The sequence below is a fragment of the Callorhinus ursinus genome, unplaced genomic scaffold, assembly GCF_003265705.2.
Source record: "Callorhinus ursinus isolate GAN/ISIS: 27379988/994484 unplaced genomic scaffold, GSC_fseal_2.0 scaffold8, whole genome shotgun sequence".
NCBI classification, from domain to species: domain Eukaryota; kingdom Metazoa; phylum Chordata; class Mammalia; order Carnivora; family Otariidae; genus Callorhinus; species Callorhinus ursinus.
The window spans coordinates 37,266,447-37,285,218 of NW_027397070.1; the positions used below are offsets into that span (position 1 = coordinate 37,266,447).

The 18,772-nt window shown below is 40.7% G+C and overlaps 1 protein-coding gene and 1 pseudogene across 3 annotated transcripts in view; one reads left to right on the forward strand and one right to left on the reverse strand.

Moving 5' to 3' along the window:
* SYNE2 (spectrin repeat containing nuclear envelope protein 2) overlaps nucleotides 1-18,772 on the forward strand; it is a 314,602-nt gene that overhangs the window by 47,197 nt on the left and 248,633 nt on the right. For all 3 annotated transcript variants that reach the window (XM_073895326.1, XM_073895325.1, XM_073895327.1), the window contains exon 2: nucleotides 4,984-5,123. In XM_073895326.1, coding sequence (XP_073751427.1) covers nucleotides 5,045-5,123 — 79 coding nt within the window. In that variant the 5' untranslated portion in view covers nucleotides 4,984-5,044. The remainder of the gene's footprint in view (nucleotides 1-4,983; nucleotides 5,124-18,772) is intronic.
* LOC112821888 (ubiquitin-like protein 5 pseudogene) lies at nucleotides 3,451-4,925 on the reverse strand (annotated as a pseudogene).

Genomic DNA, 18,772 nt, shown 5'->3' on the forward strand with positions numbered 1-18,772 from the left:
TTCTTTCTTTCTTTCTTTCTCTTTCTTTCTTTCTTTCTTTCTTTCTTTCTTTCTTTCTTTCTTTCTTTCTCTCTTTAAGATTTTATTTATTTATTTGAGACAGAGTGTGGGCACACAAGCAGGGAGAGGGGGAAACAGACTCCCCGCTGAGTGACATGGGGCTCCATCCCAGGACCCTGGGATCATGACCTGAGCCAAAGGCAGAATTTTAACGGACTGAGCCACCCAGGAGCCCCTCAACATTTCTTTAAAAAATGGAAATTCTCTAGTGTTTGAGGTTTCAGAGACACGAGAAGAATATTAAGATTTATTGCCTAAGCAAACCACAGTCATTTTAAAATAGCTATGCCATTTATAAAAGTGTGCCTATTGATTTATATGAATTTTAAAAACACAATTCCACACCATTCCACTTGATTTAGAATCTTTAATGCCACTACATTCTTTTTTTTTTAAGATTTTATTTATTTATTTGAGAGAGAGAGAATGAGAGATAGAAAGCACGAGAGGGAAGAGGGTCAGAGGGAGAAGCAGACTCCCTGCTGAGCAGGGAGCCCGATGTGGGACTCGATCCCGGGACTCCAGGATGGTGACCTGAGCCGAAGACAGTCGCCCAACCACCTGAGCCACCCAGGCGCCCAATGCCACTACATTAATTCTTTACCCAGTCTTTGGTTAGGTGCCTGAAGATGGTCCATTATTTTCGTTTGTGTAACTTTTATTTGAAAAGGAAAAGTCAGGCTCTGAGGAGCCCCTGGAAAGGGCTCTTCTGTGCTGATTCTTTCTGCACTGGGAAGAATGCTCTCTGCACCGGGAAGTTGGAACACAGATGAGATGGCCTTGGGCAGTTTGGTTGCTAGACCCTGGTGACTCTGTGAGCCCGGGACACGCCCTTGTTCCTCTTTCTGCCTTCCTTTTCCACACCCTTTCTAGCTTCTCTATTCAGACCCCGAGAAATCTCCCGAGAAATCTCTCAAAGCTTTTTTTCTACTTTGTTCCAGTTTTTCATGGGCCCTATTTAGCAAGTAAATTCCTCTCTGGAGATGTTGACTGTTTCTCACCAAAACCAGTTGTGTTGGAAATATCATCATAAATTGTCTTCAGTCAGGGTCTTATGACTTTGGCAGCACGTTCTGAGAAATAATGGTACTAAGACAATATTTGGGTTAATAATCTAACACTTCCAACTGATTCAGTCTTTAAAGTTTAGTTTTACTTTTTTTTAAGATTTTATTTATTTATCTGTCTTGAGAGCACAAGCAGGGGGAGCGGCAGGCGGAGGGAGAAGCAGACTCACCGCTGAGCAAGGAGCCCAACGCGGGACTCCATCCCAGGACCCTGGGGTCATGACCTGAGCCGAACGCAGACGCTTAACAGACTGAGCCACCCAGGCGCCCCAGTTTAGTTTTACTTTTGATGGACATATTTTAGAAGCTCTAAGAAATTCTTCAGTAAATAAAAAATTACTATATTTTATTGACTTGCTTGCTAATAAATTTTCCCTGTTAAAAACAGAAACCTCTTGGGCAAATACAGTTAACCCTTGAACATCATGGGGGTGAGAGGCACTGATCCCCCTCCCCTCACCACACACACAGTTGAAAATCCATATATAACTTTTGACTCTCCCCAAACTTAACTACTAATAGCCTACTATTGAAGCCTTACTGGTAACAGTCAATTAACACATATTTCGTATGTTATATGTATTACATACTATATTCTTTTAATCAAAAGTGAGCTATAGAAAAGGAAATGTTAAGAAAATCATAAAGAAGAGAAAATGTATTTTTAGCACTGTAAAATATCTTTGTACAAGTGGACCTGCGCAGTTCAAACCCATGTTCAGGGGTCAGCTGTGGTTATTTTAAGGTCTACACTTCTTTCACTAATACATTCTTTTTCTTCAGCTTTAATTTACAATGTTGTGAATCTCACCTACCAGTTTAGCACGGAAACAGTTGCTTCTCTGGTTAGCAATTTGTTCTCTATTGTTCTGTTTTTATTTTAAAGTCTTCCCTCTCCATTTAATACCTTATATTTGATGAATAGTGAATGGCAATGAGTGATGTCTCAGAGACATTCTTATTAAATTCCAGGTATTATTTGAATAATGCTAATGGGATCATTTGGAGTGAAATGCTGTTTTATAATAAGTGCTCTCCTGACAGTCCCATCTCTCTCCGGCTTCAAGTGTGGGGCGTGCCTTCTCCTTTGCTTCCACAGCACCTTCTACATACATTTATTAGAGGATTTCACTCAGTATTGTGTTCATTTGTCATTCTCAGAAAATTGAATTCCTTGGGGCACCTGGGTGGCTCTGTTGGGCGACTGAGTCTTGATTTCAGCTCGGGTCATGATCTCAGGGTTGTGGGGATGAGCCCTGTATTGGGCTCTGTGCAAAGCATGGAGCCTGCTTAAGATTCTCTCCTGCTCTGCCCTACCCCGGCCCTGTTGGCATGTGCATTCTCTCTATCTCTAAAAAAAAAAGAAAAAAAAAAGATTGATTCCTTGAGAGCAGGAGCTATCCTGTTTAAACACTTGTTGAACAAATGAATGACAAAAAGAGTAAATAAAATATGGCAGTTTTAGCTAGCTCTATGAGGTACCAGCATGTATTGGTTAAGAGCGTAGACTCTGAAGCCCAAACTACCTGGATTCAAATCTTTGTTTCATCATTTATTAGCTATGTGTCCATAGACAACTGTATGTGACATTTTGTTTTGGTTTTTCAAATATGGGGATAATTAGAGTACCCAACTCTTACAGTTGTTATAAAGATTAAATGAGGTTGTATATGCAAAATGCTCAGAACAGTGCCTATGTATAGTAAGTGCTATATAAGTATTTGCTGCCATTGCTATTATCCTCCCTTTAAAAATATAGTCCTGGCATGGAATAGTGGATGCCCTTAGGAAATTCATTCAGGAATTCAGTTTTTCTCCTGTTATCATGAAGAAGTGTTTTGTCTTCACTTTGGGTTCAGGAGCCCTTGGGTATGGGAAGGGGTAGTAGAGGTCCTCAATACATCAAAAGGTGAGAACATTTGTAGCTTTATCAATCATCAGGCTGCACAGGCTCACTTGAACAGCATTTTCATTTTGGTTAGTATTATCAACTCAGTATAGTAACACTGTTAAATCAGGCAGGCTCTGATTCATCTTAATTCCAAGGATAAGACAAATTAATTATTAACTAACAAACAGTTTATTTGGTAGGTAAAATCTTTAACAACAGTGATCCATGGAAGAGATAACAAAGGAGTTTTGGATGATAAACAGAGTGGGGAAGACAGAATTGAAAGTTTTGTTTTGTTTTGTTTTGTTTGCAACTTCTAAGATTTTATTAACATGAGTTTTTAAAAACAAGCATCCATACCAGTGTGGGGGTGAGGATGGGAGAAGAGGAGAGAGCCAGACAGGGCAGGGGAAGGAATTCTCCTCATTGGCATTACAGCTCCAGGTTCATTCCATCCTAGATTTCATAGTTCCCCCAGAGACATGTTGTCCTTAAAAATCGTGTACCACTTCTTCAGGATGATCTTCTTCTAATGGGTGCCATTTTGGCCTGTGATCAGCTTCTTAAGGTCCTCCATTTTTTCATCAGTGTTGCACTTGATGGGCCCCTCACTCCTTAGCTGGTCATTACAAACAACCTCGATCAGGAAATGCCTGGAACCCCGCCAACGCCACAACCTCTTCACTCAAGGCCCGAAAGATTTTTGAAGTCTGACTCTAGCATTAACTGTTGGGTGATTTTTATTCTTTGCATAAAATGGTCTGTTGGATATGATTGATTGTATCTGTTGGGCTCAGGTTTATTTTTAGTTGTCTCCCTCCCAATACCTTATTATAGAGAATTTCTAATATACAGGAAAGGCAAAGGCTTTTACAGTGAACACCCATAATATTCTCAACACACAGATTCTACCACTAATGTTTTGCTCTACTTGCTCGATCAGGTATCTGTACATTTGTCCATTCTTCTATTCATTCCCTAATACATTTTATTTTATTTTTTTAAAGATTTTATTTATTTATTTGACAGAGAGAGAGGGAGACAGTGAGAGAGGGAACACAAGCAGGGGGAGTGGGAGAGGGAGAAGCAGGCTTCCCGCGGAGCAGGGAGCCCGATGCAGGACTCGATCCCAGGACGCTGGGATCATGACACAAGTCGAAGGCAGACGCTTAACGACTGAGCCACCCAGGTGCCCCTCCCTAATACATTTTATATTTTTATATACTTGGTTAGGTTTATTTTGATAAGAAAGTCATCATCTGTGTGGGAAAAGTCAAGTTTTTCAGCCTTCAGGATACTAACAGTGGCAAACACATATATGAAGCAATAGAGTTGCACAGCAAGAATTAACTCTTATGGAATGGAAGCATTCTTTAAGAGTCAAAGTGGGGGTTGAGAGAGAAATGTGTGGAAAAGTAAGTGCTTGGGAAAATAATTCAATATAATAGATAACCTCATCCAAACATTCTTTTTGATATACTTTTTTTTAGTTTCACTTTGCAAGCTATGCAAGCTCAGTTACTGTTTCCAGTGAATGGCAACATTTATGGAGCAAAAAGGAACTAAGTTAAATAAAAAGTTATAAAGAAAATTCTTGCAGGTTGAAGTGAACAATAAAATGCACACAAAGGCTGAAGATGTTAGTTTGTGTCAACTCTCCTTCCTCTAAAAGCAAGTTATGGCTTCTCACTGGGTAGCTTTCCTTTTCCCCACCAGAGTAGAATCCACAGTGCTAGCTCGTTGGGAGTCTTTCCAGCAACTTGGATAGGTCACAGGGCAAAATCTTGATTATGATTCAAAAAAGAAGGCGTAGTCACTTTGTTCCTCAGGAACTACGGAAACACTCACTAGAAAACTGCTTCTGTTGAAGGGTGGTTTTCGTTTGTTGTTGCTCTCTGGCAAAGCATGTTTACTAGAAATGCAGACTTGCAGTCACTAATGAGCATTTCTCCCTTTTACTTTTAGTTCACTTCTTTAACTGAGATGGATATGATATGATATGATATAATCTCCGTTGAGTCAAAGGATGGCATCAAGTCCTCTGCCTCCCACCGAGGATGAACAGGTTTCCTTGGGCATCGATGATCGCCATATTTCACTGCAAGGTAACTGAGATTGGGTGGGGGTAACACCCATAGTAACTGTGGAAACCTTACCCCCATCTTTCCATCTACTGCTCTCTGTCTCTCTTTTTAGTTTTCCAATTGTAGAACCTTTCAGTATATGTAAATGTCTTTATTGCTACCTCAGCTCTCTAAGAAAGTAAGAAATACCTGCAAGGAATTTGGTATCACGGTTTCTCACTCTGAGTGTATGTATTTTATTTGTAGTGAAGACAGTTAACCATGGTTTGCTTGGAATTGTTTGCACTTATTTTGCATCTTTTTGCATAGCCTCTTTTATTTATTTGTTTATTTATTTATTTTAAAGATTTATTTATTTATTTGAGAGAGAGAGAATGAGAGATAGAGAGCACAAGAGGGAAGAGGGTCACAGGGAGAAGCAGACTCCCCGCTGAGCAGGGAGCCCGATACGGGACTCGATCCAGGGACTCCAGGATCATGACCTGAGCCGAAGGCAGTCGATTAACCAACTAAGCCACCCAGGCGCCCTGCATAGCCTCTTTTAAATGTACATCCTTATTTTGCACAAAAAGAAAAGAACGGTAGTATGATCGTAAGTGAATGACCCTTCAATCCTGTGAATTCTGTGTGCATTTATGCAGACTCAGCACTGTCTGTATTTTTTTTTTAAGTGCTTCTTGTGGAGTTTAACAATATTTGTTTTGTACTTTGAAAATTCATTAGATTTTTCACCTTTATTGATAAAGCAAATTTTGAAGTTGAGTAAAGTTAGCTAGTATAAAAGAAATAAGGCCATGGTAAGCCTTTGAAATATTTTATGAGACTGTGTATTTTAAAGTAATCTTTAAGATTATGTACAGTTTTTATTATTTATTTGAGAGAGAGAGAGAGAAAAAGAGAGCAGGGGAGGAGCAGAGGAAGGAAGGATAAGCAGACCTCATGCTGAGTGCAAAGCCTGACATGGGGCTCGATCCCAGGGCCCTGAGATCATGACCTGAGCTGAAATCAAGAGTTGGACGCTTGGGCGCCTCAGTTGGTTAAGCGACTGCCTTCGGCTCAGGTCATGATCCCGGAGTCCTGGGATCGAGTCCCACATCAGGCTCCTGGCTCAGTGGGGAGCCTGCTTCTCCCTCTGACCCTTTCCCCTCTCATGCTGTTTCTCTCTCTCTCTATCTCAAATAAATAAATAAAATCTTAAAAAAAAAAAAGAGCTGGACGCTTAACTGACTGAGCCACCCAGGTGCCCCAAGATAATGTACAGTTTTATACAACATTTTAGAATGTTACTTAGAAGCCATAGATTTTGAGTCATTTATTTTTATTTTTTTTTCACTTTATTTTTTATTGAGGTGTAATTGACACACAACATCTTATTAGTTTCAGGTATACAACATAATGATTTAATATTTGTATATACTGTGAAATGATCACCACACTAAGTCTGTTTAATATCCATTACCATGCATAATTATAGATTTTGTTTTCTTATGATGAGAACTTTTTTTTTTTTTAAATTTTTTTTTTATAGATTTTATTTATTTTTTTGAGAGAGAGAATGAGAGAGAGAGAGAGCACGAGAGGGAAGAGAGTCAGAGGGAGAAGCAGACTCCCTGCTGAGCAGGGAGCCCGATGCGGGACTCGATCCCGGGACTCCAGGATCATGACCTGAGCTGAAGGCAGTCGCTTAACCAACTGAGCCACCCAGGCGCCCCCTATGATGAGAACTTTTTAGATTAGCAATTTTCAAGTACACTATACAGTGTTACTAACTACAGTTGCCATGCTGTCCATTCCTTGTATTTGTGTCATTCATGACAAAGATCCCAAAATGACTTTCTTTTCTGATACTTTCTTTTTAATTAAAAATATGTTTTGGATGGTTAGCTTCTTGACTTTGGGGTCAAGAGCTATTGCAATAGGCTACACCTACATGTATCGGGCTTTTTTTTTTTTTTAAAGATTTTATTTATTTATTTGACAGAGAGAGACACAGCGAGAGAGGGAACACAAGCAGGGAGAGTGGGAGGGGGAGAAGCAGGCTTCCCGCAGAGCAGGGAGCCCGACGCGGGGCTCGATCCCAGGACCCTGGGATCATGACTCGAGCCGAAGGCAGATGCTCAATGACTGAGCCACCCAGGCGCCACCATGAATCGGGCTTTTAAAAATAAATATCATGTAATTTGTATAGACTAAGAAACATGTAATATGTTGAAGTAGTACTTGAGGTAAGAATTTTAAAAAATTTCAGTAAGTACATTTTTTATAGTGTCATATAATACCCATAAGCAACTGGAATTAAATTTTCACTTAACTGGGTGAGGAGATGGGTAGAATAGACGAGGGGGATTAAGAAGGGCACTTGTGGTGATGAGCACTGGGTGATGCACGGAAGTGCTGAGTCTCTGTGTTGTACACCTGAAACTAATATAACGCTGTATGTTTACTAGTACTTAAAATAAAATAAAATTACATTAAAATTGTTTCATTTAACTGTGGGAAAAAGAAGCCCTGATGTTCTTGTTTTTCCTCTGAAGTTTTGGTTGCATGTGAGTAATAACTCATATGACCTAAAACATATCAGGCAGAGGTGCATCAATAAATAGTAAGATAAACCTAATTTCTATTGCTGGCTCTGGCACTTACTAGTTCTTTGAACTTGGACAAAAGACTATCTGTTTTGAGTCACAGTTTGCTCATATTTCAAATATGGGTGGTAATGCCTATGTTGCACCTACGTTTTGAAGATGAACAATAATGCATAAATGCATGCAAAGGGCCTAGCTCAGTACCTGACACAGAGTAGGAGTTTAATAAATGCATTGTAACTTCTTTTTGAATATTTACAGTCAAAATCTTTGTCCCAAAAGGTTTCTTGTCTAGGAGCACCCAGCTAGAGTAGAAACTGCTTAGTGTATAGAAAAAAATTGTCAACCAGAGTCTGGTTTTACTGTTTTTTTTGTTTTGACAATTCTATTCAATGGTTTCCTATCTATCCTAGGATAGTCTGGACTTCTTGGTGTGGTTCACAGGCTGGTGCTCCTTTTTCTCTGTCCCCTTCTCCCGCCTCACCCCCATCATCACCCTGTGGTCTAGCTGTACAGCTGCCCGAGGGCCCATACCGCCCCTGCCTGTGTGCTTTGGTTCAGGCTGTCCCCCGGCAGTCCCCCGCCACCCCCTGTGTCCTCCTCCCCCTGGAAGAAGTCCAGCTTGCCTATCCCTCATCCATCCCTTACCCATCCCAAAGTCAGCCAGACTCAGCCTCCTCCTGAGCCCTGCTCTCTCTCTGGCTGAGATTCACACTCCCGTCTCTTCTCCCAAAGTACTTATTTTAGCACTTACAGTATTGTAAGTTTATATTGTAGGATTATGGTATTATAATTATAATTATATTTCATAATGTTTTCTTCCCCACTGCAGTGCACTCCAGGACTTTTATGTCACAGGCTCTAGCTTACATAACACTCTTAGGCACATGATCTCATTCAGTCCTCAGATAGATATCTTTATCTTGGAGGTACGGAGAATGAAGCTGTGGCTCAGGAAGACGGAACTAATCTCCCAGAGTCCCACAGCTAGTGAGCAGCAGAGCCGGGGTGTGACCTGGAGGACAGTTTTCTTTCCACTGCACCATCCCCCTCACATGTCAACACATGTAGACACATTCGAAGAACAATTTGAAAAAGGAATTTCCCTAACACTCTCTTTGGAAAGTCTACTTAAATCTTAATCCATGGGATGGATTGGCATCCTCAAGTAACATTAATGATCTCAGGTTTGTAAGTAGCTTAAAACAATTAGCAAGTTACTGAGAAACGAGTGGTTTCTTATAGCATGTTTCGAATTATACTAAGTTAATACAATCTGCTTTACAGTAAGAGATGAATATGGACTGTGTGGCAGTGGGAATGTGATATACATGCACTACCAATGTGAATGATTTTTCTTTATAACCCATTTAGGGGAACATGGTGCTGGACGCATCACTCTGTGGGGGGAGGGGTGGAAAGCCAATACTGTACTGTGGTCAGATTTACACCAGGTGAGTGCTGCTCACATTAGCCAGGTACACTCAGGGATGTCAACCATGACTATAGAATGATGGCTTAACTGTGAAATGAATAGATTTCTCAAGGTTAAGTTCTATATTATTATTAGCAGATTTATAATTCTTTGAGCCTGAGTTGAAGAAAGCAGGAGAGAAAGAAAGGAAGAAAGAGTGGGGAAGGAAGGGACGGAGGGAGGGAAGAAGGAACTTATATATATTTCTGAAGGTAACTTTGGTTTCATACCAGGATTATTAGCTATTTGGACAAAAAATTGATAGATGATATTATGTAACTTAGCTACTCCTGAATGGCAGGCTGTTGGCAATAGTCTTAAAAGCATTTGGCTTTGTACACTATGTTATCAGACCTGTATTTCACAAAATTCACATGTGCTTAATGATCCTTGGAGTAATATGAGAAAAAAGAGATTTTATGTAATATGAGAGGCTCAGGTCACCACTCGTAAGGAAGTTTTTTCCTTCCAATTTCAGAACATTTTTTTAGAGACAGAGCCCTATTTAACTTATAACGCCTACTTTATTTTAGCCAAACATATCTAAGATAAGACAATTATGCCATACCCTGACTTGGAATAATATAGTCAAGAAAAAATTAAGATGTCTGCATTGAAATGTAGTGAGTCATCGTTGATATGCTATGAAAGCAGAAACAGATTTCCATGTGTGCAGGGCCTACAATGAATCAGGCCCAGGAAATCAGGCAGTTCTTTGCTGAGATTCATAAAGCAGGACAGCAAACAAGCAACTTCATGTATCTTTTTGTTCATCTTTTGTGTGATCTTTGAGAAAATGTCCTTATGAAGGGGATGAAGGGAATTTTGAAGGCCCTTACTGTAGGGAGATATTTATGTTCTCAGTCTAGTAAGGAGCATAGTGTTGAAATGTTTGGATTGTTGGGAAGGGAAAGAAATGGCATTGGTGACTTTGAGCAGCTTAATGTAAGAATGGAATTTATCTTAGTTTAGTGCATATTATACTACTACAGATGGTCCACATTTTAAATAAAGTGATATATGAAAGTTCAGGCTATGAAAATAATAAACATAATTTTATTATGTTTAATAATTTGACAATTATTTGCTTTACCAAAGGGTCCATTATAGAATTTCTTTAAATCTTTCCATTGGCTTTGTTATCTGGCAAAATAACAGGTGCTTTCTTTCATTTTTATCCTAAGAAAGTAGTAAATACATATTTTGTATGAAACACCGGTGCCGAGCTCTTCAGGCGGGGAAAGGTGTGTTGAGGGAACAATTCTTCAGGGTATTGGATAGCTATGATGGTGGAAGCAGTAACGGGTGAAGTTGGATGAGTATCACAGAATTTTCAAGTTGGAAGGGGCCTTCTTTGCCGTTCAGTTTAATTTGAGACCAAACTAGGAATTTCTTCAGTAATATTTCTGCGACTGAGACCCTGAGGGAGCTGCATTCAGACTCAGGAAGTTTGGGGATTTCTGCCTTTAGGCAGTGGGTAGCTACCGGGTCGTGAGAGTGGGAGTATGGTTGGAGGTCAACATTGTACTTTAGGAGGTCAGTCTGGCTTTGGGGGTGTAGGGAGACTTGAAGTGGGCCAGAGAGTGGAGTAGGAGAAGCCAGTTGGAAAGGTTTGCACACATCTGGGTGTTGGGTAACATTTGCCTGGATCGGAGGTAAGCGGTGAATCTGAAAGTAGGGACAAATGTGAAAACTGTCAGGGTGGAGGGCTCAGCGGGATTCTGAAACTACTGAATATGGATCCTAGTAGAGAGGCTCCAGGGTCTAGAAGCTGAGCTGCTTGGGGTGATAACAGTACAGCTGTCAATGTCCACGTTATTAACTCTTTCTGTTTAGTGTTTCTCACTAAATATTTAATAGCATCAAATAAGAAGGCCACGGGATATTATTTTCTGTTGATGTGCTTAAGGTACATTGTTGTAGATAAAATATACTGCTTACAAGGAAACTCTTGAGAACTTCATGTCATGGGAAGAGTGAAAGCACGACACAGGTAGAGGACCCATTTAAAAGTCAAATTAGCAATGAGTGAAACTGCCGGACGAGGCTGACTTCACCCTGTGCTATTGTGAACAGCAGCGACGGCATTCTTGAACTGTTTTGGACACTTTCTTTATATATTTCAGATTTCAGTTATTTCTTTAGAACGTGTGAATAGAATACTTTGTTGGCCACAAAAGGGTATGATAAATTTATGTAACAAGAGCAAAGTGCTTTTAGCAATGAGGGAGGCCAGTGCTTTAGAAAAATAGCATTTGAATACAGAACGTTATCATTAATTAGACAAAGAACTAGGAAGGAGTGTGTATCGATTATGTTTGCCACCGCACGAGGAGTTAACTTGCATGCAGTCCTGCCAAAACGCTGATGGATGGTTAAAACCTGTATAAAATCACCTTCAGCCCAGTTCCTGTGTCATTTCAAACAATGCTCATATGTTTGATTTAGTGTTATTGTCCAGATGATATATTTTAAAAGATTAAAAATCCCTCTATGCCTTCTGGATAGACATTACTTGGTAGGGCTTGATAGTGAAACACGGGTCCCTGTGGTTAGGTTATTACTCCATTGAACTTTATTTATTATTTACCGAGTATCCATCTAAAGGAGGCTTTCAATTTATGTGATATTTTTAGACATTATTCATGTTCAGTGGGCTAGATAATGAACATAATAATGTGATGTAATGTTTAATTTTATTCAGTTGCTCAGTAAACCCTGAGCGCCGACCATGTGTGGTAGGCTTGTTGTTACGGGGACAAAAACGTGAATAGATTGAGCACCTTCGAGAAGCATGTGGTGCAGCTGGGCTTCCGCTTGTTGATATCATGTGAAAGTAGGAAAATGAGCTGGGATGCAGATTTAATCATTGTTTTTTTTTTAATTTTTAAAGATTTTATTTGTTTATTTGACAGAGAGAGAGAGCGAGAGAGGGAACACAAGCAGGGGGAGTGGGAGAGGGAGAAGCAGGCTCTTCATTGAGCAGGGAGCCTGATGCGGGGCTTGATCCCAGGACCCCAGGATCATGACCTGAGCCGAAGGCAGACGCTTAACTACTGAGCCACCCAGGTGCCCCAGATTTAATCATTCTTATGTAACGAAGTCCTTCTTGCTCCTAATTTTGGATCCAACGTAAAACTTGACCAAAATATGACTGAATATGCTGTCTGGAGTATCTTTTCACATTTCAGGTGTAGGGAGGTGAAGAATGAATGTGTTTTCTATATAATACTATCTGCAAGTTGAGTTATCTATCCCTCTCACTGTAAAAATCAAACATTTTCTTAAGAACTTCCCCGGAGTTAGTTGTCTTCTTGCTGAACCTCTTATGATTGTTTTTTCATCCTAGAGTTTCTGCTCATTCTTGGACATTGCTTGCTTTAATAAGCCTTCTTAGTTCCTCCAAGTGTGTATGAGGTGCCCTGCGTAGGATACTCCTGCATCTTTATTGCCAGTGACGTTTCTGACATATTTCAGGCTTTTGGTAAACAACTGTGTAATGAATAAATGAGTGGTCATTTCCAATATAAAAAAATATAAAACACCCTGAAATAGAAGAAGGGTTCAGTGTTCAGGAAAACCAGTGAGAGAGGATGGAAACATGGATCTCTTCAGACATGAGGCAGTGAGGTGTATTTATGGTGTTCGCAGGCTCTGTGGTGGTTTACTTTTGTGTTTCTGAAATTCTGTTTACTTTATGGCGGTGAGTAAATGAAACCATGTAAAGTCTGAGAAAGAGGAATGGGATTAATAAAAGGCTTCTGGGTAGAATTTCCACCCTTTTACAGCCAGATCCCCAATGTGGAATTTTGATGGAAATGATGAATGAAGAGTAAGGTAAGGACATGTACTATCAGGCAGTATTTCTGCTTCCCTAATCAGTTCCTACCGCTTAGTTATTAGGAATGAAAGCAAATCATCTCTGGGGTCTTTTTTAGGGATTAGGTGATTGTTATACCCAGAGAAAATAATCAAATCATGGTTCTTCCCCGACTCTCGGTGCTGTACTGTCCCAACACAGAAGCTTCCAGAAAGTTCCTGATATCGTAGTACCTGATGATGTCCTTTGCTGTGTTTTCCTGGAAGATTACTTGCCTTGATATTGTAAAGCTTTATAATCTTAAAATGTTCCAATTAAGCGAAGAATAAAATAGCTCTGCAAGCAGTAGTATTTGCACTGTATAGTCTCTTTAAGAGAGAAAATAAATTTTTTTTTCTTAGATTGTATATATACAGTTTTGGCCTCTGGGAACTTTGGTTTTGTTTTTGCCAAGAGTGTGGGGATAAGCTTACTTTATTCTGGGTCAGTTACATTTTGAAAACTAGGGCAAGATAAATCCAGGGTCATTTAGAGTCCTGTTAAAGTAGGTTAACAAAGATCTCATTCATTCCTTATAGAAATCAGAATCCTTTTTAATTAGCCCCATGGGAGATACAGGAGTTTTCTAAGCTTTTGTGTATGTGTGTGTTTCAGGAGGGAGTAGAATCATTCAGAGCTTGAAGTAGTATATTAGGAAAAATAAAACTTGAAATAATTTCCTCTTGAAAATGGGAAAGTAAGAAGTCAATAGAAGATATTAATTTATAACCATTTGATGGGGTTAGTGCGTGATTTTACACTTTAAAAATTAGAGGTTATTCTAAATGTGCATCTTCAAGAGATTACCTCTCCCATCTGATTTCAGCGTTGATGATTACAATTTCTCTGATGGCTGTGTTTTTCTAAAACATTCAGGGGAATTTTGATAAAAGATAATTGCATTTGTTGTTCTCAATATATGTGTGAGAACTGAAGGTTACTACCACCAGGTATTTTTAGAATCATTTAAAAATAGTACATAAAGGGATAGGAATGATTTATCAGAGAAGTGAAATGTTCAGAGTTCTAAATGTGTGTTTTTTTGGAGGAGAGACATGAGATTCTGGGTCAATAATCTCTCCTAGTCATTGACAGTCTGTGCGGTGATGCATGTTGAATGAGCATAGAGAGAAAATGGCAGAAGAATGGCCGCGCACGCTTGCTCTCTGCCCCCAGGCTGGAGCAGCACTCATTGGTCATGCCTTGGTCTTTTCCGTCTTTGTTGCTCAGGATCTACCAATTGCATCAGTAGCTAAATGTTATAAGATGAAAGGCACCTGGCTCAAATCAGAACACAAACAGCCTTTATCAAATTTGAATAACATTTAAGATCTTTCCAAAACATTGTCATTGTTGGCCCTGTCTTCAGTTAAGCAGGATTATTAATAGTGAGGACTAGTTCTGCTGTGTGTCTCTGTCTGCTTCAGTCTGAATGTTTACATGGAGAACTTCTAGCATGGTTTGATGTCTTCAGAACAAAATGTTTCAAAAGTATAGGTGGATCCACACTTAGCAATTCATCACACAGTTATGGTTTTTCTGAGTACAGGTGAACCTGTTCATTGATACTTTCATGTAGTGTGTATCTCCTGAGACCCTACACTGTTATCAGGCACTATTTTGGGTTAAGAGAATACTGAGGTGAACAACTCCAACAAGCTTCATATGCCCACATATGCTTGTATTTCAGTTATTAGAGAGACAAAGAATAAATAATGAAGAAAAATATCAGCCCATGAAAGGTGCTATGGAGAGGATTAAAAATGGGTTTATGTGATGATTTCCTGCGTTCTTTAGATCAGGTGGTCAGTGAAGGTCTTTGAGGAAGAGACATTTAAGGAATGATTATAACACAAAGGAGCTGCCAAGCAAAGAACAAGGGAAGAGCATTTCAGGCTGAGGCAGTACTAAAGGAAAAGCCCAAAGGTAGAAACAAGCTTGGTGAATTCAGGGAGCCTGGCATGGCTGGAATGTGGTGGGCATGGGATGGTATTGGACAGCAAGGCAAGGCAGAGCTGGATCAGGCAGGGGTTCGTCAGCTCTAAGGGAAGGTGCGTGAGGACGGTTTTAGTTAGGGGAGTAACGTGATCTGATTCACATTTTCCAAAATATCACTCTGGCTGCTGGGTGGAGAGGGGATTATCTGAGAGGTGGGAGGGGAAGCAGCAAAGCCGGTTGGGATGCTTTTGTTGTCCAGGTGAACTATCAGAGTCGGTTGGATAGTAGTAGGGTGATAGGAATGGGATAAAGAATCATAGTTTTTTTGTTTTGTTTTGTTTTTAAGGATACTTGTGAATGTTGGGATGTATGGAGTTGAGTAGTAAGAGAGATCAAGGATAACTTCTAAATTTTGCTTTGAGCAATTGAGTAGTTGGTTATGTAATTTATTGCAATGAGGAAGACTGATTGACAAGTATTGGGGAGATCAAGAGTTTCTTTTTGCCATGATAGATATGAGATGCTCATTTGATACCCAAATGTACATGTCAAGTAGACAGTTAGATGTGAGGATCCAGAGTTCTAGGGAGGGGTATAGATTTGGGAGCCATCAGTATGTGGCTGGTATATTTGCAATTAAAACCATGGCCTGGAAGAGATCACCCATGGAATGTGTAGCTAGAGCAGACCTTTTGGATCTTTCAGTGTTTTTTTTTTTTTTTTTTTTTAAGATTTTATTTATGTATTTGCCAGAGAGAGAGCACAAGCAGGGGAGCAGCAGGTAGAGGGAGAAGCAGGCTTCCCGCTGAGCGGGGAGCCCGATGTGGGACTCGATCCCAGGACTCTGGGATCATGATCTGAGCCGAAGGCAGATGTTTAACCAACTAAGCCACCCAGGCATCCCGGATCTTTCAGTGTTTAGAGGTAAAGCAGAAGAGGAAGAAAAGCAAGGGACACTGAGAGGGAGTAGCTAAGGCCAAAGAAGGCAAACCAGGTCAGTGTAATGGCATGGAAACTTCTAGATGAAGATATTTCCAGAAGTGGGGAGGGGTGCCTGGTGGCTCAGTAGGTTAAGTGTCTGCCTTTGGCTGCGGTCATGATCTCAGGGTCCTGGGATCGAGCCCTGCGTCAGGCTCCTTGCTCACTGGGGAGTCTGCTTGTCCCTCTCCCTCTGCCCCTCCCCCCGTTCTTGCTCTCTCACTCTCTCTCAAATAAATAAATAAAATCTTAAAAAAAAAGGGGGGGTAATGTCAACTGTATTGAAGAGACATGGCCCGTGGATTGGCCTCATAGAGTTAGTTGGTGGCTTTAACAGGGTTAGCCACGACTCAGGTGGTGGAGACAGAGCCTGATGGGAGTGGGTGGAGGACAGACTAGAGGTGGTGGAAGTAGAAACAATGACTTAATCAACACTTTGAAGAAATTTTGCTGCGAAGGGTAGCGGAGATACCGTCCTTGTTGAAGCGAAACGTAGGAATTTTTTAAGGTAAGAGATACTACTCCATTATTTGTTTTTCTAAGTATAGGTTAATTTATCCTTAGATCCCAATTCATTTATTTGTTCATTCATTATTTGACAAGTGCTTTTGAACGCCTGTGGTGTACAAGACACTGTACTGAATACACGGGATGACACATAGAATGTGCTGTCCTACAATGTACCTTTTGAGTACAGGGAGACAACAAGTGCATAGACTAATACAGGATGATATGGGTGTGCTGTAGGAGAGAGAAGACATGGTACTCTGGAATTGCAGAGTAGGGGCACCTACCAGTCTTGGGGGTCAGGGAAGGCTTCCCAGAGGGAGTGATTTCTAAGTTTAGACCTAAAGTATATTAGCACATGAACAGGGTGGAGATGAGGAGAGCACTCCAGGCGGTGGTAGCAGCATATTAAAGGCAGAAGGTGGCGCTGAACGTGGCACGTTCAAAGAAATGGATGCTCAGGGAGACCAAGGATTACAGTTTGAAGGAGAATGTAAGAGATGAGGCTATAAAAGGTCATGGGAATGTATAGGGGTTTGAGTTGTTTCCAAAGACCAAGGAGAAGTGATAGAAGGATTGTGAGTGGAGACATATTCAGAACTGGTTTTAGAAATCACCAGGCTGCAGTGTGGGGTGTGGTCTTAGGGGAGTGAATGTGGAGACAGAATGACCAGTTCAAGTCTGTTACGGCAGGTCAGCTGAGAGATAATGGTGTCCCGATATAGGAGGTACCTGTGAGGATGGAGAGAGATAGGTATCAAGAGATATCTAATCGGTAAAATTTTCAGGGTTTTAAATTCTTAAATTTTATCTTATTTTTAGCTTTATTGAAGTAATCATTAGGCCTTTTTGATTGACTGGGTATGGGAGAGGGAGGTGAGGGAAATATTAAAGATGATTCATATTTATTCTTGGGCAGAAGAGTGGATGATGGAACCATTCACTGAAAAAAAATGCAGGAGAACACTGTTAGTGGGCGAGGGCGTTGGTTAGAGATGACAACTCCCTTCTGGCAATGTTGAGTTTGAAGTGTCTATGGACTAACTAAGTGGGGATACCCACGAAGCTCAAGAGAAGCAGATACCTGGGCTGATGAGAAAGATTTGGAAGTCATTAGTATATAAATAGTAATTTGTTCCTATGGAGTAGATGAAAATATCTAGAAAAAGAGAACATTACAGAGATAGAAAAAGCAAAACAAGCTTATAACAGAGTCTGGGAAGGGATGTCACTAGAAGTAGGAAGAAAACCAGGTGAGTGTGATATCATGGAAACCAAAGAAGGAGAATGTTTCAAGAAGGAGAGAGTAGTAAATAGCATCAGAAGTTTCAAGATAAGAAATGGAGTCATTTCTTTGATTTATTCATTCCACAAATATTTATTGAGCAACTCAGAGAGAGTCAGAAGAGGGTGAGAAAGAGGAGAGCAAATAGCACCCCAAATTCTAGGTATTTTATCTGTATTGTGGGCTCATTTGCATGTGCTAGAAATACTCTCTTATGCAGAGAGCCAGGAGCTATGTTCCAGGGAGGCTGGAAACAAAAGCCTCAGTGTGAGAATCTCAGGTGTTGCACAGGGTGTGGTTTGCTCGTGTGGCAACACGAAGAGGCTGGATTCCACACGCTAAGGCCCAAAGTAGAAGTCATTTGTTGTATGTCACATATTTCCCCAATAAATTCAGTATTTAAATCTCTACATTGACTGGGGAAATATAGCCACAAAACCCCACTCCCTTCTCCCGCAGCCATTTAACTATTCATTCAACAAACATTTTCTGAATTCCTACCACATGTGGTAGAGGTGCAGGCAAAATGAGGAGCAAAATCAGACCCAGGCTCTCATGGAGCCAGTAGGCTAATGAGAAGGCACATGTTAATCAAATAATCTCACAGATATTCTCTCATATTTTTTGGGAACAGTTTTATTGAGATAAGCCATCAAGGTGGAAAGGGGAAGAAGGTTAGATCTACTGGCTGAAGCTGGGAATGGATTGAAGGGAGCAGAGCAGACCTGGCTGGCCATGGGAGGAACAGGCCGGGGCTGATGGCAGATGGGGGTAGGAGAGCAAGGGGAGCCTGGTGGTATGGGAAGAAGAGGGTACCAGAGCTACATGGGAGCAAATTTGGCCGGATGTGCGGTAGGCTGTACTTGGGGGTGATGAAGGATGGTGGTGTTAAATCTGTGAGGTGGAAACTCTGGTGAGGACAGGTGAGGGGAGAGGGAGGGAAGCAGGGTGTGATTTTAGTCCTGCAATGCTGAGTCTGACGGGGGAGTGCTGTTTTTCTGTAGTGCCAGCACAGATTCTCCAGGGGAGAATATTGACGTAAAA